Source organism: Oncorhynchus keta, chromosome 23 (genome assembly GCF_023373465.1).
Source record: "Oncorhynchus keta strain PuntledgeMale-10-30-2019 chromosome 23, Oket_V2, whole genome shotgun sequence".
Lineage (NCBI taxonomy): Eukaryota > Metazoa > Chordata > Actinopteri > Salmoniformes > Salmonidae > Oncorhynchus > Oncorhynchus keta.
In genome coordinates this window covers 30,465,115-30,492,614 of record NC_068443.1, presented here as the reverse complement: position 1 = coordinate 30,492,614, position 27,500 = coordinate 30,465,115, and the positions used below count along the sequence as shown (strand labels likewise).

Genomic DNA, 27,500 nt, shown 5'->3' with positions numbered 1-27,500 from the left:
GGAGTCTCTGTAACATCTCAACATGAATTTGGGTAAATACTCGTATCAGATTAGGCGACGCATTATTGCAACACCGCTTGGCTTCACTTCTCTATATCTCGAGATATCTCATGTTCAGCAAGTGCATGTGGTCTATTGGTGATAATCATCCAAATGGACTTGGATAAGATTATTTTGATTGTGTTTCGAGTTCATATACTTATCTATTAACCTATTTTGTTTTGTCATACATAGGCTATAGCCTGCTGGTCTTTTTGGATAATTGCGCATTACGCATGACGTTGTTGTATTTCATATGGTGAACATGCCTAATCCTCTGTTGGTATCAGTATATATTAATTAACCATAACCTGAAATATAAATTCAGTAGGCTCGTATTTGTTATTTATTTCTCTCACATTTCGACCTATTTTGACCACTCTTCTATAGAAATCTGAAGTTAATGCGCGGTGCACTGTGTAGCCTACCTGGAGTTTACGCATTAAGAAGATTGACGGCTCACAGTTGCCAGGGGTCAACTCAGTGCATATTTCTGTAGCCTAGACACAGTCTTTTATATTTGAATCAAAACTGTTCAAAAATGTCATTTTGGGGTGGTTATTTTTGGTTATATAGTCTATTTATTATGTGTTATTCTGATATATTGAAGTGAACAGACCTTATTGAAATATAGAACAGTTATTATGCCTTCAATGGTGGCACTTCATGTTGTAATTTATATGGAGAATTTACTTGTTTTAATGGTGTGTACAAATTATTAATTTGGAGGACCATCATGCATCACAATATGAGTGTACATATCAACGTTATAGGGCTATCTATGTTTGCCAGTTTGGCGGACTGAGATCCAAAGAACTGAATAGAATGGAAACAACTTCCACTAGAGTACGCCTATATATATATAACGTGTGTGTGGATATATATATTATATATATTATACATATATATAATGTATGTGTGGATATATATATTATATATATTATACATATATATAATGTATGTGTGGATATATATATGTATATATAATATGATTGATGTGTGTGGTAAATTGTGTTAACAATTTATACACTAGTGAATCGTTAAATTATTCTCTTGAAAAGTGTGTATGTGTGTGCATGCCTGTTTGCTGAAAGGTTTTGTAAATGGGGGTGAACTTTTCAAAGGCATTGTATTATCCGAGGTTAGGGAGAGATCATTGTTTCCTCACAGTAGCTGGCAGAAAACAATAGTTAGACGCCTCTCTCCCCCTGACCTTTATTCAATGATTTAGAATAAGCCAGAGCTGTAGAAATCCATCTGCCTTTTGTCTAAGGTAGCCTCACTAATCTTTCATACCCCTCACCAAGCCAACCAACATCCCTCAACTCAAGCCCTCTCTCTATGCCTTCTAGTTCACATACTAGAATTTAAAAACTATAAGGGCTGGATGGGATTTACTCGGAGGGGTCTCTAATTTTATAAGAGAGAAGAAGAGACCTGGGTTTCAATATGACTCCCTGTTAAAATAATGGTGAAAATAAATCCATGTTTTTAAGCCTATGGAATTGAAGAGTTTTAGTGACTTTATTTTCTATGTCCCGCTATAGAACAGAATTCAGACCTTGCTTAATTAACAGTTTTCTCTCATCATACTGTAAACCCGTATAACCTATGGATTGTGTGAGAAATACACTTGTCTTTTATATGCTGAACAATTCTACAGCAATAATACATACATTTGAACAAGTGCATCTGCATACATTCTGCATGGTTTTTAATTTCAACAACCCTCGGATCATTAAGTATCGTTTCCCTCTCTTTCTTCAGATTATTGTAGCCTATAAACTATTGTTTCTCTCCGGAGAATCAGTGTTATTTTGGCCACACTCACCTTCATCTGATATGTGTTGAAATGAAAAGCTTGACCCCAGAGTGTGCAGCATCCATCCTTGACGGCTATGCTAATGCTTTTTCTCCAATGCATGCTGAGGAGGAGCTGTGTATGTCAGATCACGTTTGCCTATGTGAAATTGAAATTTGCAAGTACAATTGCTTCAGGACAGATGGACAATAGACCTCTCGGCATGAAAGGAACTCCCTTCCCCTTTGCTATCTGAGACCATTTTTTCAGCTTAATCATTTTTTTTTTTTTTTTTGCATGCATTAAGCAGTGTTGAAACAAAATATTGTTGGCCTACAATTGAGCTAGGCAAGTGTAAGTTAACAACCCAACAGTAACCTATGTGATTCATATTATGTAAAACATTAGATATCAGACTTACAAATGGTCTTCATACCACATTTGTTTGCAAGGAAATGTGTGTCAATTTCAGAAAAACTATTTTATAATGATTTTTATTGGCACACATTTGTATTTATTTTTGTATCTATTTTTGTATCACCAAACATAATTAAGAAATGCAATTTTTGGGGCATTTCTTTCCATATATAATGGGATTTAATCTTACACAGCCCTGTGCGTCAAGATGTTGCCATGTCATTTGATTGAAAGTGCTAAGCCTTTGGAGAGAGAGGCGGAAAGGAAGGCCCTGGAGCTGCAATATTGAAGAGAAGATTCTGCCTTTTTGTCTGTCTGGCTGGCCTGCCTGGTAATATCTATTTTATGCTTCCTTTATACTGTACCAATGAAAAGGTCAAACATTCTCTTGTTGTGGTATTTTTTTTGTAGATGCATAAAAAAATGTAGGCCTTCAGATAATAATCACACACACGATACACATATTTACTTCGAACATTCTCCCTCAGCAAGCTTTTTGCTTTTCAATTATTCTACTTTTTTTCTATGCCACAGCATCTGGTTCTGTGGTTCTGCACCACAAATCAGAATCTTAGCTCCTCATTTTTCATAGATGTGATTTAACGGCAAGCAGTTGAAGTCAGGCTACATTTGTTTGAATCAATAGAGAGGGCAGTATAAGCATCTGTCCAGTGAGGGAAGACTGAGCAGTTACAGTTTGGAAACTAAGTATGGCTATTACTATCCAAGCAAGATGCCATTGATCCTTCTCTATGAAATTTAATTTGACAAAATAATGAAATGATTCTAATCTTTTTTGGGGAGGGTGGCGGGGGTGGGGGTCCGTGGAAATATGTATTTTGCAGAAGATTACTGGAATGAAAGCAAGTGTGTCATGCAGTTCAAATGTATGATTAGTGAGTGGCTACAATAAACATTCTGCCCAGTTTATTTAGTCATATTTTTCTGTAAGATGCATCAGAGTGTTACGGTATTTTTCTCTCTCTCTGAGACTGAGAGAAGGTCAGTGGAAACACAATGCTTAGAATCTTTTAGAATTGAATCCTTAGAAAATAATATCATCTTTTTTTTAGACTAAGAAATGCTATTTTTCATGCTAGCACTGAGTGCCTCGGTGAGACTGATAGAGAGGAGAGTTTCCCACTGTTTCCTTTTAACACAATCACATGACCATGCAACCAGGCTTTACAGTAGAGCTTAATGCTCCCAGGCAAATTGGACCCCACAAAGCATTGGGAAACTGTTGTCTCCCTTTGTAGAGCTTTCTGCATCCGTTCTTTTAAGGTGCTGAATACAGCCAGCTATGAATGAAATCAGAGGGAATAGATCTATACCGTTCACTGTAGTGGCGGGGTACCCTGTCTCACAGCCTCACAACACAAGGCATTCCAGAACAATCCTTGTGCAGCATTCAGTGGCCTCCCCTTCCAACCTTCCACCTCCTAGGGGCTTACACGTCTGTGACAGGCAGGCAGGCCCAAGCAGGGCCCATCTCACAATCTGTGTCCCAAATCACACCCTATTCCCTATACAGTGCACCACTTTGACCAAAGCCCTGGTCAAAAGTAGAGCTTATAGGGAATAGGGTGTGATTTGGGATGCCGCCACACCCTTTTTTTTAACACACATTTCCATTAATTGGGATGCAGACTGGTCCGGCCCTAATCCCTACGACCCCTGGCCTGCCACCAACTGACACACGTTCCATCAATATTTTCTTACTAGGTCTTTATGATGCAGATATAAAATGAGCCTGAACTTTAAATGAGGGCCTTGCTTTTCTGCAATGTAAGACAAGGTAGAAAATAGAATGTGGCAGGCTGAATACATAGCATAAAATGACTATTAGAACAAGATCATGAATAGCCTAGTCAGGCATTCATAATGGTGTGAGAGAGGGGGGTTGTAAATGCATTTTTTTGTAACACTACAAAGAGGATGTAAAAAATAATAAGAAAAAAAATGGTTTGCTAATTATTCCTGTCTTGAAGCAAGCAGCAGAGTCAAGCCAAGCTTTTTTCACTATTTATTTTTGATCATTCTGTAAAAAAAAAGGGGGAATTGTTGATCTGGTAGTTGAGAGCTGCAAATTGCAATCCCGTCTCTTCACTCGTCCCCCCTGCTCCGTATTGTTGCTAACATCATTTATGCTGTCTCTAATGAGAGAGAATTATCAAGCTATTGTTGATTCACCGTGGCCGGGGCCTGTGTCCCAAATGGCACCCTATTCCCTATGGGCCCTGCTCACAGAAGTAGTGCACCATAAAGGGAACAGGGTGCCATTTGGGACATACCCCGGGTAGAATGGAACACAACCATTATCCCAGATCACTGGCCTCTGAAATGAACTCCATGTAGCAGTAAGATGGTCTGCTTTTAATGAACAACATAATGAATTTCCCTTCTTTATATGTTTTAGTGCATGTAGTGCTTTTTCCCTATGTAGCCTACTTGGGCATAGGTTTATATGGTGTTTGAATTGAGCACTCTGTCTATAGTGGGATTTCTTGCTAGCAACGTACTGTGTAAAATTAAGTAGGCTAAATGAATCCTAAAGTTTGCTTTAGATACGTGTTTGGCAGTGATTAAATGCTTGACAGGTTGTATGTACTCGACAAGTCATTGGCTACTAGTCAAATGTCCTTCTGTTTGTAATGATGTCATAGGAAAATACAGCAGGAAAACTACTGTGTCAGGTGAAGCTAACAGTGGTTGGGTTAATACATTCTAAAAATGTGTTATTTTATTCAATATATTCCTCAATAATCTACATTTTGGGGAGTTGATGTGTTCCGTGCACTATTGGACACATGATGGAGCAAAAACACTTGAGTCTGAAAACACAACGTCACCATTATATCATGTGTAATTCTCTCCCCCCCCCACCTCTCTCTCTCTCATCCCTTCCTCTCCCTCTCTTTCTCCATCTCCCTCTCCCCCCACCCTCTCTCACTCCTCCCTCCCTCACTCCATCTCTCTCTCCCTCTCTCTTTCCCTCACTCTCTCCTACAGAGAAGCCAGATCAGCCAGATTCCCACCAAGTACAGCGCAGCCGAGTCCGCCAAGTTCCTGATCCTGACAGTGGTGTCTATCCTTTGCATCGTGGCTGTGCTGCTGGCCTCCATCGTGGTCTACTGCCTCCGACACCACTCTTACCTCAAGCTCAAGGAGAAACTCACCAGCCTGGGAACAGACACAGGCAGCGATGCTACGTCCACCTATCAAGTAGGAGAATATATATCAGACGTTATGTTGTGTACAGTTCACAGGAGGCTGGTGAGGGGAGGACGGCTCATATTAATGGCTGGAACGGAGCAAATGAATTGGCATCAAACACATGGTATTTGATACCATTGCAACTATTCTGCTCCAGCCATTACCACGAGACCATCCTCCCCAATTAAGGTGCCACCAACCTCCTGTGTTACACCTGTTTATCTACTTGTGGTGTAATTTACTTTTTCATTTCATTTTTTATTTGTAGAGTAGTATGCATTTCTTCCATTCCTTTTTGAGCGTTTGGGAATTTGGAAAATGTAAAACGATATGAACCCAACAGGTTTGCGGGTGGCATTGTCTGTCTGTGCTGGTAGTCATTTCAATTCCCCTCTCAAACAGGTGTAATTATCCTACGGCCTGAAAGTCCAGTTGTGAAATTCAATTTATAGAATCCATTATTAAGTGCCTTTTTAAGCAAAGAATTAGATAGACATTTCTGCCACTGACCATTCTCCCTGATCTGTTTAAATGAGAGTGGTCCTGTGAGCATTCATTTTAGAATGAGCAGGGCCACAGCCCTTCTCTTTGGTACTTACATTTTACAGCACTTTAGGTGCTGTCCTCAAGTCATTCTAATACGTATAAATAATACTAGCTTAGGGTATTCAACTTTAGTGTTTCTTTCTACTTTCAAATATATTCTATTTGACTGTGACTTATTTGGATGTATTTCATATTGACCAACAAGGTGGCTGGATAGTTGTATTAGCCTTAAATATTTTTCATAATCCACTTACTGCTGGGCTCCTGCACATTTCCGCTTAATTGATGTTTACTGGGCCTTTACAGACTTTGATTACGAGTCAGTAGCTTTTCCTAAGGCATTTAACACCTTGGCCATGCAACTAAAACTAATGCCAATATTGTATATTTTGATATTAAGTCATTTCACTAACACACTACACATGAAATTACAATACAATGCTTTGTTGTATCCCTTTGCTGCTATGTTACAAACTCATAGTAGCTGTGTAGCATCCATCCTAAGGATATATAGAAGGATTCCCTTGACTGAATTGAATGTGTGTGTGTGTGTGTGTGTGTGTGTGTGTGTGTGTGTGTGTGTGTGTGTGTGTGTGTGTGTGTGTGTGTGTGTGTGTGTGTGTGTGTGTGTGTGTGTGTGTGTGTGTGTGTGTGTGTGTGTGTGTGTGTGTGCGCGCGCACTGGCCCAGCACAAGGGAGCAGGGGACTCTTTAAAGCTACATGCAATTAAACCAGAAGGGTAGCAGCGGGCAGTTTGACGACCGTACAACACACACACACACACACACACACACACACATCACTGAGTCACACTTACATTCTCACAACCTCACTGCATGCTAATGACCCAGGCCCTGGGTGCGTCTGTCTTAGCCTCTGAGGCCATGGTCACACACACACACACACACACATATATATATATATATATATATATATATATATATATATATATATATCACAGAAATCTCTATGCCTTTAGGTCTCAGCGTCTCTAAGTTGTCAGCCATATTGTCCTGTGATATGAAAATATGATGTTCAACTGGTTGATACTGAAAGAGAAACGCTTGATTGACAGGCTGCCTGCTGTCCCTATATTGTGGATGATACCTGTCTGTCAGCCAGTCTCCAGTCCCCTGGATTTCCAAGAGAAACACGGGAACTGCCTGCTGAACAGTCTACTGAGGTTGATGTTATCCCTCTCTGGCCTTCCGCATCTCTCTCAATTTAATTCAAGGGGCTTTATTGGCATGGGAAACATGTGTTAACATTGCCAAAGCAAGTGAGGTTGATAATATACAAAAGTGAAACAAACAATCAAAATTAACAGTAAACATTACACATACAGAAGATTCAAAACAATAACGACATTACATAGGTCATATTATGTATATTTACAATCTCTCTCTCTCTCTCTCTCTCCACCATATTGAGTCAGAGGGCCTTTGTTTTTTTTAGCACATGGGCAAAGCCTAATAAATAACATAAATACAAACTAATATTTAATGTAAATGCAACCCATTGTTTAATCTTGTTCCAAGTAGATTTTTCACTTTTGAATTCCCACATTTCTAAAGCAACGAAACCAAATCCTTGTAAATCATGAAATTAAGTTGGTTAAAAATCACGACACAGTGACCTCAAGCACATTCTGTGCATAACACTTTTAGATATATGGGCCCCAATATTGGAAATCTAACAGGTGATTTTGTATCCACTGTCCCAATAAGCCACGCCTCCAAATATTTGAATAGGCTGCCACCCGCTACATTTCCCACTCCGCTATAGACGACGGTTTGCCTGACAACAACGTCACAAAAATGATGTGCGCGCATTGCAGAGGCAGAAGGCTGTGTGTTTTTCTGATTCTGAACAGTCAGATAGTTGCCGTGTGGGGAATCGCAGGTTGGTTTCAGTTAGTTGTATATTGTTCTTGATGCCATGTCTTGTTTGGAGGTGACTCATGTCACAGCTATGCTAATATATACAATTCCCTAGCTAGCTAATCAACAACTGTATTGATGTATTGTGCATTTTTTTAATTTTTTTTTACAATAAACATTTGGTGACTAAATATAGTTTACAACCTTGTCTGTTTTGCCGGCCAGAAAGTTGCACACGCATCGGTTTTGTTGCTAAACAACCCACCCGTCTATGCAATGCGCATAAGGTGTTGAAAGCAATTAAGAAGCTTTTATTCAATAGAAATAAATCACATTGATCGGTCAAATGAGTTATTTTATTTTATTTTTAAGTTGAATAGCATAGGTTGGTCGAACCAAAGCGTCATTTGGGATCATGCCATTCATGCCTTTACAGTGTAGTACACTATACAGGGAATGGGGCTCCATTTGAGATGCTACCTTGGACTGGTGTTGGGAGGCTCGCTAGTCTCTCAGTGACAGACTACGTCAACATAAATGGTACCATAGATCTGTCAGGGTACAAAGGGATGCGCGAGATCACGAGCAACTTTACTTCCGGGGCTTGGGATTTTCAGCACTGGTTATTTGGAAGTATCACGACTTCGCAGGTGTTAGCATCTTTCGAATTTCAGATGGGGAGGGGACATTTGGCCCAAAGACTTGCAAAGAGAGAGGGTGGGGCACTTTGTTCTGGTTCCGATCCTCGTTCTATCTCTTCTCTTAACACGTATGGACCCAGAACTTAATCGAGCTTCGGAACATTTACACAAGACTGGGTTTACCGAGATCAGAAGCTCGCCTTCACTGGCCACTCTTCACAGATACTTCCACTGCCCAGGATGGTATATGGTTGCTTCCCAAATGGTACCCTATTCCCTATTTAGTGACTCATAGGGCTCTTGTGTCTTTCTGTCTGTGTATTTGAAATCAAATGATAGAAGATAATGATATTATTTTATGTCAGGCCAGACTTTATTTTGTGAGATAGCTAGTGCGTTCTGTGTCATCTGAACCAAATGCATTGGAATACATTTCCATCATCTAATCGATTTTTACAAGGTAAACTTTAACAAAAAAAATCTGTGTTCAATTCCAGATTTTCGTGTGGGAAATATTAGATAACACATTCAGAGCTTGTTTTCAAACATCAGTTGAAGGAATGAATAATGTAACATCTGACAACTGTTCCAATGTCTGTCTCAGGCTCACACGTCAGAGAACAGATTTATCTATCAATCCAGGGTTTTTGTTTTGAGAATTTCTCCATATCCTGCAATATAACATGGAGATCAACCATATACAGTATAACAGACTGACACCAGGGGAGCATCCCAAATAGCACCCTATTCCCTACATAGGGCACTACTTTTGTCCAGACTCTGACCTACATGGTGCACTACTTTTGACAAGGCTCTGGGGAAAAAAAACAAGGTAATACACTATAGAGGGAATATGGTGCTATTTGGGACACAGCGCTGTTAATTTCTCCTTGGCCTGGGCAGTGCCATACTAAAGCTGTAAATAGGTCTTATTTCATTTAAACCTGACCTTGGTGGAACGTTTTTCTTTTTCCTCGTCTGTTTAATTTGGGTTTTTAGCAGGCAGCTAATTGAATATCTCAGGGGAGGCCATTTTCATATGGGGCCTTTTTAATTAGGACTGATGGTGGTAACCACCAAGTCCACCCTGTAGAGTTGTTGGAATGTGAATGTTACAGCCTGCGGTAAATGGTGCGGCTGTCTGGCTGTCTGGAATGGAGTTGTAGCAGAGGGATGGGGGAGAGGAGAGGCAGACCTTACCTGGTGGCTGCTGGGAAAGACAGGCAGACTGACAGATTTTGTAGAATTGAGTGGTTATAAGCCACTCGATTTATAGCATGTTAATAGATTGGAAATATAACGGGCTGGATTCCTGTATTTCTCTATAATGTGATTCCTGTATTTCTCTATAATGTGATTCCTGTCTTTCTCTATAATGTGATTCCTGTATTTCTCTATAATGTGATTCCTGTATTTCTCTATAATGTGATTCCTGTATTTGTTTTGTATATTTTTCTATAATGATACTTAAACTGAAGCTGAGTGGTAGCACACCATATACTCGTTCCAGTGAATGGTACTGAGGGAATGGGTGCTGGTAAAACAAAGACAGACCTAATTGCCAATGTTATGGCTTGGACAGCCAGTGGATCAATGTCACAGGGAGGATAAGGATAAATAGTGAGATAAGATATCAACTGTAATGAAATTGCTTGTGATGTCACTCACAGCCAGTGTTAATCATTGTTATCGCTCTCCTAATGACTGGAGCATGTGCAGCTCGACGTCCTCTGGCTCCATCCCCAGCTGCATTAGATCGCTGCTCCCCGACAGACATCCTCATTCGGCCGTGACTGAGAAAAATGATCATTTCAACTCATGGAGTAAAACGTTATAACTGTTTCAGTATTTCTTCAATATTTCTCGAATAATACTTCAGTATTACTGAAAGAGCAGGTTGAACCCACGCTGGAATACAGAAATACTCCCAATTATACCACAGAAGGGCTTTTGTATAGTAAGCCTTTGGTATGTCGTTGACTCTGATAGTATGCAATCTGTAAATGTTAACGTACGCAGTATCAAACATTATAATACAGCCGTCAAACCCCCATTGGTTGTGAATGTGCCCACCGAGGTAGTGTCCAACAGGGACATACATAACTTTAGTGACTGCTGCCGTTTCCTTGGAGATGGTCAGTAACACGAGAACCTCATTCAAGAAGCAGCCTTTGGAATGTCTACATTTGAAAGCCTGATAGTAAACAATTTAATGTATACCATCAGAAACCAAAAGAAAATCCATTGTTTTGTAATGGCAGGTCTTAAGAAACGTTAGCATATGAAAAACCTGTATTTCAAAAGAACAGAGTAGCATATTCGTCAGTTAACTTTGTAACTGTGCTTGTGTCCCTCCTCCCTTCCTAGGAACCGTGTCGTCAGCGGATGTCGGTCAAGCCGCCGGCGGAGTGTCCAGAGCCGATGCACAGTGTGGCGCCCCAGTTCAGCGACGGGGGGCCCATCGTCAGCCCCTCGGCACGAAGCTCCACCTCCTCCTGGTCTGAGGAACCCGTCCACTCTAACATGGACATCTCCACTGGTCACATGATCCTGGTAAACATCCTACCGCTACTGACTCACCCTATCACTGTCTGCCTGTGTGTCTCTCTCTCTCCCTCTACCTCTCACCATCTGTCTTTCTTTTTCCATATCTCTCTCTCTCTCTCTCTCTCTCTCTCTCTCTCTCTCTCTCTCTCTCTACCTCTCTCTCTCTCTACCTCTCTCCATCTCTCTTTCTTTTTCCATATCTCTCTCTCTCTCATTACATCTGCATTTCTATGAGCATGCTTCTTCCACGTCTTCTCTTCCCACATATTCAAATGTTCATTGATCGTGAATAACTCTGTCTACCATTGTAATTGCAGTGTATATCTGTTCTTCACATAGCTCAATCTACATGCATTACACGCTCCTCACAATATGTGATAGAAGGGCCCTGGGATGTGTTCAATAAGCATGAAGCTCTTAATTGCCCCTGAGATTTACACCAGGAATATGTGAGACACACACACACACACACACACACACACACACACACACACACACACACACACACACACACACACACACACACACACACACACACACACACACACACACACACACACACACACCGGTCGGCCCTCTGAATGGAGCAGCAGTGTAAGGTGAGAGAAAGCTCTGTGACACACGCACACACACACACACACACCGGTCGGCCCTCTGAATGGAGCAGCAGTGTAAGGTGAGAGAAAGCTCTGTGACACACGCACACACACACACACACACCGGTCGGCCCTCTGAATGGAGCAGCAGTGTAAGGTGAGAGAAAGCTCTGTGAGCTTCAGTCCATTGGACAGCTCCCTGGCAACAGATAGTAATGTGTGCTGCTACTCAACTGAGCCCAGTTTCTACAGATTGGCCAAATTGTTTGTCCCTTCCTCGTACGGCAGTTGAAATATGAGAACGAAGTAAGCCACGAGGCCGTCGTTGGAGAGAGACTGTTCACTGTTCATGAGACTGCGGCTGGCTATGGTTGGTTGGTATATATTGGAGCCAGGCCAGGGAAGTGAAAGGAAATGACCCATGAGGCGTGAGCCACGCTTCCCGCCCTCCCACCCCCGGCTGTGCCCCACCCCCTCCATCATTCTAAATGCCCTGCTTCATCACAATCTGCATGAGACTGTGGGAGGTCCAGGGGCACGCTCCTACTCCTCTCTCTTCTTCTGCCATGAATCTCCTCTCTTCTCTCCTACCCCCTCTCTCATCTCTCTCTTCTCATCTCTCTCTCATCATCTCTCTCCTCTCTCTCCTCTGTTCTCTCTCTCCTCATCTCTCTCTTCTCATCTCTCTCTTCTCATATCTCTCTTCTCATATCCTTCTCCTCATCTCTCTCATTTTTCTCTCCTCTTGTCTCTCTCCTCTCTTCTTTCTCTCCTCATCTCTCTCTTCTCATATCTCTCTTCTCATATCCTTCTCCTCATATCTCTCTCTTCATCTATCCTCTTATCTCCCCCTCTCTTCTATCCTCTTTCATCTCTCCCCTCTCTCTCTCTCTTCTCTTCTATCCTCTTTCATCTCTCCCCTTTCTCTCTCCTCTCTTCCGTCCTATTTCTCCCACCCTCAACAACAACAACTGTTACTGTGATCCATCTGCCAGTAAAATAATGCCAACTTTTTGATTGAGTGGTGTTGATGTTTCCCTCTTCTGTTCTTTTCCTATGTTCTGGGCTCTTTCTGAAAAGTGACTGTTAATCTATTAGCCACAGTGAATGTTCTGAGTAGTTCCCTCTGTCATATTATATGACCAGTCAGACCATCTGAGGAGGGCTCATATTGAGTTATCACAGGCAGTGCAGAGAGACAAACATGTCGTCAGTACCAGCAGTCCAAGCTTCACACTTGCGCTACAGTACGTTGTGGAGGGATTCATATTCTGGGGTTCAGAAAAAAAAACGGATTGCTTTCTAGGTTTATTCACCCCAAATTAATTGCCTGTAATGCTTCAAATCCCACTCTATCATGATACCCGACTGATTTGTATTAGAGAATTGCCTTGCACCATCTTATCTATGTTAATGCATTACTTTGTCCCATGGTACTTGTTCAGAATCTGACTTCATACAGAGATTTGGCTGTGTATTAAGCAGATGAACATACTCTATATATAAAGCACATTATCTTGTCTTTTGTTGCTGGCCCAGTAATTGTTCTAGATTATACCTCGTGGAGTCTATAGAGATTAGGGATTTGCGAAGCTGCCGAGTGGGAAGTTATGTGAGGGTGTGTGGGTGTGGTGTAATTTGGAGTGTTGATATTACACCACCATTTTGCAGGCACAACGTGCGTTCCAAATATGAAGAAATATGCTGTTGAATCACTTTAATGCAGGACAGGGAGTGTTCGTGCTGGAAAGCACCATGTGTTCAGGAGTAAAAGGTCTTAATCTTCCATGATACCCGCTATTCCATGGCTGTGTCCCAAATGGCATCCCGTTCCCTGTGTCATGCACTCCTTTTGATGGGCCCCTGTTCGAAAGTAGTGCACGGTATAGGAAATAGGGTGCTGTTTGGGACGCATACCAAACGATCTTAAGCCATTACGAAGGAAAGTGGCCTTATTATAATAGTGTTGTTAGCGGCATGTGATGCTGCAGATTCCTCACCGTAGTTTGTGATGCTGCAGGCTTCCTCACCGTAGTTTGTGATGCTGCAGCTTCCTCACCGTAGTTTGTGATGCTGCAGCTTCCTCACCGTAGTTTGTGATGCTGCAGCTTCCTCACCGTAGTTTGTGATGCTGCAGCTTCCTCACCGTAGTTTGTGATGCTGCAGCTTCCTCACCGTAGTTTGTGATTCTGCAGCTTCCTCACCGTAGTTTGTGATGCTGCAGCTTCCTCACCGTAGTTTGTGATGCTGCAGCTTCCTCACCGTAGTTTGTGATTCTGCAGCTTCCTCACCGTAGTTTGTGATGCTGCAGCTTCCTCACCGTAGTTTGTGATGCTGCAGCTTCCTCACCGTAGTTTGTGATGCTGCAGCTTCCTCACCGTAGTTTGTGATGCTGCAGTTGTACACAGTTGTTCCCGTCCCTTTCCTGTCACCTCCGTGCCTGCGTCCCAAACGGCACCCTCGTCCCTACGTAGTGCACTCCTTTTGATGGCCATACGGTGCCACTTGTGACACATCCAGTCGGTGTAAAAACCAAGCAGCTCCTATGTGCACCTGTCCTTCTTTCACCCAGGTGCTCTAGTCTCGTTCATTACGAGGCTCTAGCACTGCCACGACGTCATCGACGGCCCTGAGCTGAGCACTAGCTCCTCATCGAGCGTTATTTCATTCTGATTTTATTGAGCACCTTTTGGCAGCTGTAAACCCAGCAGTAAAGGGATTAGCCAGTGTTTGCCTGACACATGGTGATCTCAGCACCTCCTGATTGGATTGCAATAATCCCTTTACACAGTACAAAACCCCATTACTCTGGCATTAACGCAGAGGAGAGTGTGGCTGTCTGATGCCTGGGAGGGCTGGTGGAGTGGTAGGGGATGGAGGGGTAGAGGTGGAGGGGGTGAGGTTATCCGGGTAGGGTAACAGTGCAGGATGAAGGTGCTATTCGATAAGGGGCTAAATCAAGGAAGGGTCATGGATTCATGGCCTGCTAAAATATTGAGCCTGTATCCCAGACTGTGTTCGGTGTGTCAGCACATAGTGTAATATGTATTGATATGATATGGAGGCCGGGACATATTGGGATAGTGTGGGCAGGGATTAAAGTAGCGTGTGTGTGTGTGTGTGTGTGTGTGTGTGTGTGTGTGTGTGTGTGTGTGTGTGTGTGTGTGTGTGTGTGTGTGTGTGTGTGTGTGTGTGTGTGTGTGTGGTGAACCTAGTGCTGATCATCCCTATACGCTGCATTAAGGCACTTCGCTTTCTGAATCATAGTGAGAAGGATCCAGCCAAGGGTGAGTCCCAAATGGCACCCTATTCCCTAACACCATAAGGTGCGCTATTTGGGACGCAAGTAAGATATCTGTCCAGGACAGATTCTATTTCAACAAATACCCAATATATCCTGTTAGGAGAAAGTCCATTAAGCCTCTCGAAGTACTCACCATGAATCTAGATGATGTTCTCCCCATTGTAATCTTATGTTATTAATAGAACGACATTAGGGCTGTCCCAAATGGCACCCTATTCCTTATATAGTGCACTACTTTTGTTTTGACTAGATCCCTATGGGTAGTATGGTAGTAGTGTACTACGTAGGGAATAGTGTGCCATTTGGGGCTTGGGCTAGGAGTCCTTTTAGGATGCTCTTTTGTTTTGTGTTAAAGAGATATTCCTGGTGAGTGTTAGATACTTTGTGTATGGACCCTGGATCATCAGTGATGTCCAGCAATCATCTCAGCCCAACTGTCCTCTTCCAACAGAGAGGAACAATAGCTTGTCTACCCTGATGGCCCCTGTGCTGAAACATTCTATGTTTCACATTTAGCTTTGACAATCTCATTAGCGGCAGTTAATCAAAGTCAGTGCTCCTGACTTAATTATGAATAGAGCAGGAGAGGTAATGGTCTTGGCTGAATGGCTTGTCATTTAGAGGAAACTATTCCTGTCCTCTTACCAGGACCATGTAGACACCATGAATAAATGGGAGGAGTTTGGGTTATGAGCTCACTTCTCCTCTAATAAAGACACACACACACACACACATATAGGCATCAAATGCCATAAAACATTTGCATTACTAGAATGAATATAATGTCTGCAATGAAATGCTCCTGCTGAGTGAAGAATACTATATTTCAAGTCTCCTTATTGTGTCTACATCTTGCTTTTCATTGCTTCTTCTTGGCCAGGTAGCTATTGACTAAGCCAAAATGAAATTAAAATAAATATTCTCTTCCCTCCCTGGTCTTATATTGTGGAAGAATACACACCAACTGATAAACCAAATGGGTACAACTCTAGTTATTTCATCGATATTGAATCCATATGTTTTCCGTCCTCCCTAGTTTTACATGGAGGACCACCTGAAAAACCAGAATCGTCTGGAGAAGGAGTGGGAGGCTCTGTGTGGGTACCAGGCTGAGCCCAACGCCTCCACTACAGGCCTGGGGGCCGGGAACACAAAGAAGAACCGCTCCAATGCTGTGGTGGCCTGTGAGTTATTTTTCTCTTCTTTTCAAAGAGTGGGGCGGTCCCAATCCTTCCGTATTCTTCCGTGTTTATTGGATAGAGAGGAAAGGTAGAACAGTGTGTGCTGAAAGAGCAGTGAATGGGATTTGAACCCCTTCTCCCAGTGGTATAGAGAGCAGTTCTCCTGCTCCCCAGACCTAAGACAGCTTTACCTTCATCTTGCACTTTGATTTGTCCCTGCATTATAGGTGATTGACCTCTGAGTTAAAATACTGTTTTAAAATGCTGTTAGATATCATGTTACTGTCAATTGCACCCATCTGAGACTACTTTATATGATATATGGAGCAGGTTTCTTTTAGGTTTAAGTGATAAAGGTTATGTTTGAGTATGTTTTTGATTATTTCAGTATTCCAGTACTTGAAACACACTGCAGGCAGTCCGGGTCGGGTGCTGACGCCTTGTTGAGTTGGTGCAATAATTCCTCCATTCATATTTCAGATGATCACTCAAGAATAACCTTGAAGGTTGAAAACAGCCAAGGCAATTCAGATTACATCAATGCCAGCCCAGTTGTAAGTATATTTTCTGCTTTATACTGAGGGTGTGGCGTGCTGTGCTGTGCTGACAGCCCAACAAGGATTTAGAATGAACGAAAGCAAAGCAGTGTTTTTTTCAATATAATATTTGAACGGTTAGCTTTACGTAGATGCTTTGTATTTCTTATACACACTGTGTTTCATGCATTGAATATTCTTTATTTTTCACTAAGAAATCTAATAAGGTGTGAATATTCACATGGGGAAAGTTTGAGAAAGGGTACTATGGATGGTTCACCGCTATGCATTATTGAAAGCTGAGATATTACTATTATTCACCCTGAATGACACTGATGTTGGTGTATGTGTTGTTATTTCTATTTCTATTTCTATTTCTACATTTATTTAACCAGGCAAGTCAGTTAAGAACAAATTCTTATTTTCAATGACGGCCTAGGAACAGTGGGTTAACTGCCTGTTCAGGGGCAGAACGACAGATTTGTACCTTGTCAGCTCGGGGATTTGAACTTGCAACCTTCCGGTTACTAGTCCAACGCTCTAACCACTAGGCTACAGTGCCGCCCCGTTTACTGTTTGGCACGGCTATGCAGTTCATTTTTGGGTGGTTCCGATGTTGCATAGGCACACTAAGTGTACAAAACATTAGGAACACCTTCCTGAGTCTGAATTGCAGTACCCAGCATAAACTAGCAAATACATACAGTAAGAAGTAAATCAGGATGAGGACTGAAGCATTTATTTCCATCAGGCATATTGAACTTTACCTGTTGGAAAACATCCAGAGTGTCGGCCTAAATACAGTATTTTACACCTGCTTGAGTATAAATAAAAAATGATGTTTTGAGCAAAATAGTGTTCTGTAACTCAACTGTGAATGTCCAATGACATTCTAAGAGAATGAGGGAAATAAGAACCATGTGAATTCAGTAACTGAGCATACCGGTACCCATTTGAAAACGGTTGTAAAATAAACCTGGAGGCAGATCCAGAAGCATTCCATTAAAAGAAGCAGGAACACTATGCATTTCAAATCCAGGGATGCGTCCCAAATGGCACCTTATTCCCTTTTATAGGGCACTTATTTTGGCCAGGGCCCATAGGGATCTGGTCCAAAGTAGTGCACTATGTAAGGAATCTGGTTCCATTTGGGACACATCCCAGGCTTCGTCACACCAAGGTGCCTGGATGTGACTCACAACTAAACAGAAGAACCTTTTCCAAACACCGACCGACTGACAAGCATGATGGGCACAACCAGTTATACAGAAATACCTCTGCTTCTGGCAATTTGATTTCCTCACTCGCCCACGCGCACAACGTTGTTGTCGGCACTCAGGAGAATGTTTGTCTGCAAAGTAACACTGAATCCTAAAGCAAAACTTAAAACGATATTATTATAAGAATTGTGTAGCTGCCTTGTGATGGGGGCATAAAGAGCTTGTTATTGCTTCTCTCTACTGTAGGATCTCTGGTTTCAAGCTAAGTCATCCTGGACTATTATTGCATGGCTTTGTTTTGAAGACATTAAAGTACAGTGCACCTGTTGGTTTTTAAGTTGAAGTGTATGTCGAGTTTCTAAGGATGCTCTAGCTTGTCTTATGGACTCTCACTTTCAGATCCTAACTACTTGTCCCTCACAATACATGGGGAACAAAACATCTGAGTCTGCCTCTCTCAATCCCATTGAATACCTTTTGAAACACCTCTGAAATGAGGCCCAGAACCACAGCGAATCACCTGATAAGCCTCGGTCCCCCATGGTGTGTTGGTGACAGACAGACAGAGACAGAGCAGTGCTCTGCAATAGCTGCCACCGACAGCCACCGGCCAGAAGGGAAGAAAGGCTGATAATTACAGCAACACAGGCCCTGGCTGAGCAGAACAAAACAGCCATGATTACGCCTGTCGCGTTGCTGCTTGCTCCTCATTAGGTCCCAATAATGACTAATCTCTCTCTCTCTCTCTCTCTCTCTCTCTCTCTTTCTCTCTCTCTCTCTCTCTCTCTCTCTCTCTCTCTCTCTCTCTCTCTCTCTCTCTCTCTCTCTCTCTCTCTCTCTCTGTATATATATATATTTATCTCTATTTCTCTCTCTACATATAGATAGATAGAGAAAGAACAATCTATCTCTGTCTCTCTCCAACCTGGGTTCCTGGAAACCCATCAGCCCCTCAGTCTACTGACGGCTGAATGGAAGAAACACACTCAAGAATGTCATTAGCACCAACTCTCAGTTGGGAGACAGCAGACACTTGGATGTGTGAGAGAGAGAGAGAAATTAGAGAGAGAAAAAGAGAGAACAACAGAGAGTGTGAGGGCGACAGAGAGGGAGCTAGAGAAAGAGAGAGGGAGGGAGAAGAGAGACATACACTGAGAATGCGTACAGTCAGTATCTCTCTCCCTCACTCTCTTTCTCCTCCCCTTCCTCTCTCCCTCACTCTCTTTCTCCTCCCCCTCCCTCTCTCTCCCTCACTCTTTCTCCTCTCCCTCCTTCACTCTTTCTCCTCTCCCTCCCTCACTCTCTTTCTCCTTCCCCTCCCTCACTCTTTCTCCTCTCCCTCCCTCACTATTTCTCCTCTCCCTCCCTCACTCTCTTTCTCCTCTCCCTTCCTCCCTCTCTTTCTCCTCTCCCTCCCTCCCTCCCTCTCTTTCTCCTCTCCCTCCCTCACTCTCTTTCTCCTCTCCCTTCATTCCCTCTCTTTCTCCCCTCCCTCCCTCCCTCCCTCCCTCTCTTTCTCCTCTCCCTCCCTCCCTCTCTTTCTCCTCTCCCTCCCTCCATCTCTTTCTCCTTCCCCTCCCTCCCTCTCTTTCTCCTTCCCCTCTCTCTATCTTTCTCTCTCTGCTGAGTGTTCTGAGAGACTTTACACTGAGCCTCTCTTTCTCCTCCCCCTCTCTCTATCTTTCTCTCTGTGCTGAGTGTTCTGAGAGACTTTACACTGAGCCTCCCTCCCTCTCTTTCTCCTCACCCTCTCTCTATCTTTCTCTCTGTGCTGAGTGTTCTGAGAGACTTTACACTGAGCCTCCCTCCCTCTCTTTCTCCTTCCCCTCTCTCTATCTTTCTCTCTGTGCTGAGTGTTCTGAGAGACTTTACACTGAGCCTCCCTCCCTCTCCTCCCCCTCCCCCTCTCTCTATCTTTCTCTCTGTGCTGAGTGTTCTGAGAGACTTTTACACTGAGCCTCCCTCCCTCTCTTTCTCCTTCCCCTCCCTCACTCTCTTTCTCCTTCCCCTCCCTCACTCTCTTTCTCCTCCCCCTCTCTATATCTTTCTCTCTGTGCTGAGTGTTCTGAGAGACTTTACACTGAGCCTCCCTCCCTCTCCTCCCCCTCCCCCTCTCTCTATCTTTCTCTCTGTGCTGAGTGTTCTGAGAGACTTTACACTGAGCCTCCCTCCCTCTCTTTCGCTTTCCCCTCTCTCTATCTTTCTCTCTGTGCTGAGTGTTCTGAGAGACTTTACACTGAGCCTCCCTCCCTCTCTTTCTCCTCAACCCTCTCTCTATCTTTCTCTCTGTGCTGAGTGTTCTGAGAGACTTTACACTGAGCCTCCCTCCCTCTCTTTCTCCTTCCCCTCTCTCTATCTTTCTCTCTGTGCTGAGTGTTCTGAGAGACTTTACACTGAGCCTCCCTCCCTCTCTTTCTCCTTCCCCTCCCTCACTCTCTTTCTCCTTCCCCTCCCTCACTCTCTTTCTCCTTCCCCTCCCTCACTCTGTTTCTCCTCCCCCTCCCTCTCTCCCTCACACTCTCCTTCCCCTCCCTCATTCTCTTTCTCCTCCTCTCTCCCTCCCTCACTCTCTTTCTTCTCTCCCTCCCTCACTCTTTCTCCTCTCCCTCCCTCACTATTTCTCCTCTCCCTCCCTCACTATTTCTCCTCTCCCTCCCTCACTCTCTTTCTCATCTCCCTTCCTCCCTCTCTTTCTCCTCTCCCTCCCTCCCTCCCTCCCTCTCTTTCTCCTCTCCCTCCCTCACTCTCTTTCTCCTCTCCCTTCCTCCCTCTCTTTCTCCTCTCCCTCCCTCCCTCCCTCCCTCTCTTTCTCCTCTCCCTCCCTCCCTCTCTTTCTCCTCTCCCTCCCTCCATCTCTTTCTCCTTCCCCTCCCTCCCTCTCTTTCTCCTTCCCCTCTCTCTATCTTTCTCTCTGTGCTGAGTGTTCTGAGGGACTTTACACTGAGCCTCCCTCCCTCTCTTTCTCCTCACCCTCTCTCTATCTTTCTCTCTGTGCTGAGTGTTCTGAGAGACTTTACACTGAGCCTCCCTCCCTCTCTTTATCCTTCCCCTCTCTCTATCTTTCTCTCTGTGCTGAGTGTTCTGAGAGACTTTTACACTGAGCCTCCCTCCCTCTCTTTCTCCTCACCCTCTCTCTATCTTTCTCTCTGTGCTGAGTGTTCTGAGAGACTTTACACTGAGCCTCCCTCCCTCTCTTTCTCCTTCCCCTCTCTCTATCTTTCTCTCTGTGCTGAGTGTTCTGAGAGACTTTACACTGAGCCTCCCTCCCTCTCTTTCTCCTTCCCCTCTCTCTATCTTTCTCTCTGTGCTGAGTGTTCCGAGAGACTTTTACACTGAGCCTCCCTCCCTCTCTTTCTCCTCACCCTCTCTCTATCTTTCTCTCTGTGCTGAGTGTTCTGAGAGACTTTACACTGAGCCTCCCTCCCTCTCTTTCTCCTCACCCTCTCTCTATCTTTCTCTCTGTGCTGAGTGTTCTGAGAGACTTTACACTGAGCCTCCCTCCCTCTCTTTATCCTTCCCCTCTCTCTATCTTTCTCTCTGTGCTGAGTGTTCTGAGAGACTTTACACTGAGCCTCCCTCCCTCTCCTCCCCTCCCCTCTCTCTATCTTTCTCTCTGTGCTGAGTGTTCTGAGAGACTTTACACTGAGCCTCCCTCCCTCTCTTTATCCTTCCCCTCTCTCTATCTTTCTCTCTGTGCTGAGTGTTCTGAGAGACTTTTACACTGAGCCTCCCTCCCTCTCTTTCTCCTTCCCCTCCCTCACTCTCTTTCTCCTCCCCCTCTCTATATCTTTCTCTCTGTGCTGAGTGTTCTGAGAGACTTTACACTGAGCCTCCCTCCCTCTCCTCCCCCTCCCCCTCTCTCTATCTTTCTCTCTGTGCTGAGTGTTCTGAGAGACTTTACACTGAGCCTCCCTCCCTCTCTTTCGCTTTCCCCTCTCTCTATCTTTCTCTCTGTGCTGAGTGTTCTGAGAGACTTTACACTGAGCCTCCCTCCCTCTCTTTCGCTTTCCCCTCTCTATATCTTTCTCTCTGTGCTGAGTGTTCTGAGAGACTTTACACTGAGCCTCCCTCCCTCTCTTTCTCCTTCCCCTCTCTCTATCTTTCTCTCTGTGCTGAGTGTTCTGAGAGACTTTACACTGAGCCTCCCTCCCTCTCTTTCTCCTCCCCCTCCCTCTCTCTATCTTTCTCTCTGTGCTGAGTGTTCTGAGAGACTTTACACTGAGCCTTCGTATTGAGTCTATTTTAACATTTTATATTTAACCTTTATTTATCTTGGCAAGTCGGTTAAGAACAAATGATTATTTACCAAGGACACAGTCCGTTTCTATGTTGCATCAGATACTCCCCAAGGGTATTGCGGCTGTTAGTTTCTTCTTAGCAATGAGTCTGGATCTGAGGACCTCCCCAACGATTTCTAGGATGGAAATACATTCTAGACCGTCTGATTGGTCCCAAGTGACTTTTTGAAAATTGGTCGTTGGTTTTCATACTCTAATTGGTTAGAGATGTTCCAATCACGGATAACTTTGTTTTGTACAACACCCCTCATTTCGACGTCCCCACAAACAGCTTCAATGATGGCAGTCTCAGACTGTAGTATGTAGCGAATGACAGCAACGGAAGAATTCCGTTTGAGTCATCAAGGATATTGCATAAAACAGTAGACGTTTGTTGTATTTCTTTTATTACATGTTTTTTTTAATGGCCAAAGCTAAAATGTTTGACTCCTTGTTAGCATTTGTCATAATTGACAACTCTATAAAATGACTAAAAAGCACTTTACCATTTACAGCCCGTCTATTCTCCTCCATCCTTTAACAAATGCACTTTGCAGTGACAGTTTTTCTGCTTTAATTGAAATTCAAACATCTAGCTAGTTAATACTGTTCTTTTCTTCCCCCAGTTAATAAATTAAAGTTAAAAGTGTAATCTTCTGTGCAAACCCGAGTTCATTTAAAACATTTTATTATTTCAGTTCATAAAGCAACAGAATACTATTAAAGACCATTTTGTGTGTTCAAGCCTTGGAATTATCTGTCTTCTCCCATAATTGCTTCCAGCTAAATTGGCCTATCCAATTATTACATTTTCCATACAATTTGTATGGTAATAGGTATGACTGTCACTTACCTATTCTCGCATTCGCCCCACGTTTCTGGCCCACGCTTCTTTTCAATTTTCTTCGCACTCCAAGTTTGCGAGAGTTCAGCAGCCTTGTTGATTTAAGCACCGTAGAAGAAGAAAAGCCGTCATTTGGATTTGAGATTCATAGAAAGGAGTTCGTCCACAAACATTTGGTGAACCAGGATGGATGGTTTTGCACCCTGCGTTAGCCCAATAGAGACCTTGAACGCTTCACTGGCCATCGGGGCTATTTCTTTGGAAGGGCAGGGCAGGCAGCAATACTCTGATTGTCCTTGTTCTACAGACATTGTGGATGTTACTTTAAATCAGCCTTATGCTAAAATTGCTCTTACAGATTGTTAAATTGCCTTTTTCTACGTGATAATGATTCCGTGAAGTTTTCATTGGACCCGATAGTGTTGTTTCTTTATGATTTAGTTTTACATTTTGATTATTTTTATTATTCTTTCTCAAAGCACCTATGAGGGTAAACTTAGTGGTCCTGTACTTTATCAATAATTAAGTAATAACCTTTCTCTTCCTCTTCCTCTCTCTCTCTCTCTCTCTCTCTCTCTCTCTCTCTCTCTCTCTCTCTCTCTCTCTCTCTCTCTCTCTCTCTCTCTCTCTCTCTTTCTCACACTCTCTTTCTCACACTCTCTTTCTCACACTCTCTTTCTCACACTCTCTTTCTCTCACACTCTCTCTCTATCTCTCTCTCTCTCTCTCTCACACTCTCTTTCTCTTACTCTCTCTCTCACACTCTCTCTCTCTCTCTCTCTCCCCAGATGGACCACGACCCACGGAACCCAGCCTACATTGCTACTCAAGGCCCTCTCCCCTCCACGGTGTCTGATTTCTGGCAGGTACACTCCTCTCTCTCATAAAATCAATATCTTCTCCAGTCTTTAACAAGAAGGGAACCGTGTTATTAGCAGTGTAATTCAAACTGGAGACAAGTGCTTTTTGTAGACGCCTTAGCCTCCATATATACCGCTACACAATCTAGTTGCAAATGATAATCAAATATCAGTATACATTATACATACAGATAGACCTGGTTGTGTCAGGCTAGGAGAGAAAGGGAGGTTGTCTTGAATTTGATTTGATTATTTCATGCAATCGATAAAGTGGTTCATTATTATTCTACCTCTCTGATAATGGCACTATGTAGGGAATAGGGCGCCATTTGGGATGCATCTTCTGTCACCAGTATGCTACTTGAATTGTGCTACTGAGTGGAGGGAGTGCCTGGCCCAGCATGAGGACAACTGAAGTATGTGCCTCCCCTGTCCCTGAACCCCCCTCTCTGCCTAATCCCTGTTGGAGAGGGGGGATGGAGACTCTTTCTCCTCTCCTCACTAATCTTCTCCCTCTTGTCCATTCACTGGCCCTCTCCACACAGGATGCAGCTCTCTCTCTTCTTCACCTCTCTTTAGCTCTCTCCCTCCCCCTCTTTCTCGCGCTCTCTCTTTCTCCTTCCCCCGCTCTCTTCCCCTCTCCGTCCTTCCACCCTCCCCCCTCTCTCTCTCGCTCTCTCTCCTTCCCCCACTCTCTTCCCCTCTCCTCTCCTCTTCCCCTCTCCCCCTCTCTCTCACTCTCTTTCTAACCCCCTTTCTCTCCCCTGTCTCTTTCTCCCTCTCCCATCGTCATTAAGGCGACTCCGAGTTCAGAGAGCTTCCATATTCAAGCTTTAATTGAGGGTATTTTTAAGTGTCCATTCCAGAAGAATGATGTTCTACAGTCATCAAGGGCTGGTTTCCCGAGACACAGATTAAGACTAGTCCTAGACTAAGAAGCACTTTCAATGGAGAATCAAGTAATAGCCTAGATGTAACTTCACATTTATTCAGGACCATTATAACTGTAGTTATTGGGAGGGTTGTTCAATGGGCTTAAAGCGCCAATCAGCAGTTGAAACCATAACAAAACGCTCTCCCAGCCCCTGTTGCAGTAAAACAAATTGAGGGATGGGGCTGGAGAAATGTTAACAGTCTGAAGTTCATAAACAGACCTATGGATGCAAGGACCGGCCATCCATGACATCACAATGTAGTATTAACCATGTTTTGAAGCTATACGGGGCGTGTCTACAGTTACTTTGTTGACAAACATTGGAGTAAAAGGGGCTTCTATTTTGGGTTCTGATGGGGTACAACAGTTTGAACACGATCGTCAGGCATTTAGAAGTTATATTCTTCTAGAATCAATGGGTACGGTACATACACAGTTATTCATTTCTAAGTCCCAAACTGGATGTAGCAACTGCTGATTGCCCCTGTAAGAGGATCTACTTTCACTAGTATCTTTATTATTAAATGTTGAGCCATAGGTGAAAGCATCCTGGTAATCTGATGACTGTAACAATAATGTTTTATTAGCTCCATTAACCTGCCTACTGTTTTTCTATTCTGCCAATGGCTCTCTGGAGCCTATCTAGTTTCTGGCCAACGGCAAATAAACTGGCTCTATGTCAGTGGGAAAAATACACCGACACAGGCACTCCTCGTTCTGGAACGACACAACAGGGAGAGGGACTCTCTCAATAACGATAATGTATCCATTTGTTAAGGGACAAGATGCAATGGAAACATTGACAGTCAGATGCACTGTACCGTCATGCTTTAGTGTGGGCTAATTTGCACCGTCAACCCCCCTAGATATGTAGCTGTTTTGTTTCTTCCCCAAACTGTTTTGTTGTTCAAGTTTTGACAAATGCAACCATTGCGAGGACTGTAATAAATTCACAGCGACAGCGAACAGTGTTTTTACCAATTGCCTTTTGGAATGTAGATGATACTAGATAATAGATAATAGATAATAGAGATAATAGTAGATAATAATAGATAGTAGATAATTTAGATGCAGACGACTCAATGAGATGAATGAACGGATGATGATGAACTGTTTTAATCGAGCGTTTTATTCCAAAGAAATTGAGAACAATAAATATTCCTGTTTGTGTTGTTTGGTCTGTTTCCTGTGACACAAAGTGAATGGGCTCCTACATAAAAAGGGGGTTCAAAGTGTGTGTGAGAGCGTCTGAATAGAGTTGCGTGAGTGAGAGGCAAGTGCGGGTGTGTAGGCATGTCCCGAGGCAATTATCTGGCGTTGCCGTGTGACAAAATGGCGGTTCTCTGTCTTTTGTGTGCAGATGGTGTGGGAGAACGGCTGTGTGGTCATTGTCATGCTGACGCCCCTCACTGAGAGCGGAGTCAAACAGTGCTACCACTACTGGCCTGACGAGGGGTCCAACCTTTACCACATCTATGAGGTAGGAGGCCTGGCTTTCCATTGTCGGCTGTTTGATCAAATAGACCATTATTACATTATTCTAGTCGTGTGTGTTGTCTGTTCTCAATTGAAATATGGTCATAGTCGTTTTGTTTTTTAAATGCAGGCTCTTGTGTTACAGAGTAATTCAGCATAATGTTTTTGTAAACGGACTCCCTTTTAATTGTATTGATCTGTTTAATATACAGTAATACGAACTTTAAGGTGCACTACATGTTTAAAATCTAGTGCACTTATAATGGCATGCGTAAGTGTGTATTCAGAGATAACTCTGACCATAGAATTAGACCATGTGAACTCCTTCGACTTCTCTGACTCTGACATCACTTCCTCTTTTTGTAGGTGAACCTGGTGTCGGAGCACATCTGGTGTGATGATTTCCTGGTTCGTAGTTTCTACCTGAAGAACATGCAGACCAACGAGACGCGCACCGTCACACAGTTCCACTTCCTCACCTGGCTCAACCAGAACGTCCCTGAGTCCAGCAGGACTCTCCTGGACTTCCGCCGGTAGGACTTCCTAGAGTCAGGGCTATTCTCACCACTATCGAAAATTGCTAAAATCCGGAGAACTTTCCCAAAATGCTCAGATTTTCCAGAAAGCCTGAAGGAATCTGGGGAAAGTTTCCAGGAAATATGTGGGAAAGATACCAGATTTTTGCGACCATATTATTGTCAGATTAATATGGTATCAATAAGGTATTTTGTGGTATTAAACTTCTGGTTCCCTTTTAATATTCTCTGTTATTTTCCTCCCACTTTTATGTGCCAGTCTCGTATAGTACCATCACTACTATGACTCAGTGATCTCTTTATTGCGAGCCCTGCTGCTCTCTAAGGTCCACCGAGGAAACTTTCACATAACAGAACAAGTCTGAGCAGTGTGATGTTATATAGCCTGGTGTTATTGTATTTGTGGTGCACACTCATGAGGTGAGATCTTCTGGGGAAAGACAAGGGCCAGGATATGTGGTCAAAGAAAATATACTGCCATCGAAACCACCAACTGTGGTGAGTTTAGAAATATTGTCTTTTATCACAGGTGAAGGAATGGTGAGGGAAAATAATGAGTTCTCGCTCAATTTCTTATCGCATGCTATTGCAGTAACACTTGAATCTGAATATTGGTTTGTGGTTTCGACATCATTTATCACACTTTGAG

The 27,500-nt window shown here is 43.3% G+C and overlaps 1 protein-coding gene across 2 annotated transcripts in view; it reads left to right on the top strand.

Annotated features, from left to right (window-relative positions):
* Positions 1 to 27,500, top strand: part of LOC118402153 (receptor-type tyrosine-protein phosphatase N2-like) — a 148,225-nt gene that overhangs the window by 112,341 nt on the left and 8,384 nt on the right. For both annotated transcript variants that reach the window (XM_052477002.1, XM_052477003.1), the window contains exons 15-21: positions 5,270 to 5,482; positions 10,908 to 11,093; positions 16,024 to 16,171; positions 16,649 to 16,722; positions 23,834 to 23,911; positions 26,200 to 26,319; positions 26,682 to 26,848. In XM_052477002.1, the coding sequence (XP_052332962.1) occupies positions 5,270 to 5,482; positions 10,908 to 11,093; positions 16,024 to 16,171; positions 16,649 to 16,722; positions 23,834 to 23,911; positions 26,200 to 26,319; positions 26,682 to 26,848 (986 nt within the window). The remainder of the gene's footprint in view (positions 1 to 5,269; positions 5,483 to 10,907; positions 11,094 to 16,023; positions 16,172 to 16,648; positions 16,723 to 23,833; positions 23,912 to 26,199; positions 26,320 to 26,681; positions 26,849 to 27,500) is intronic.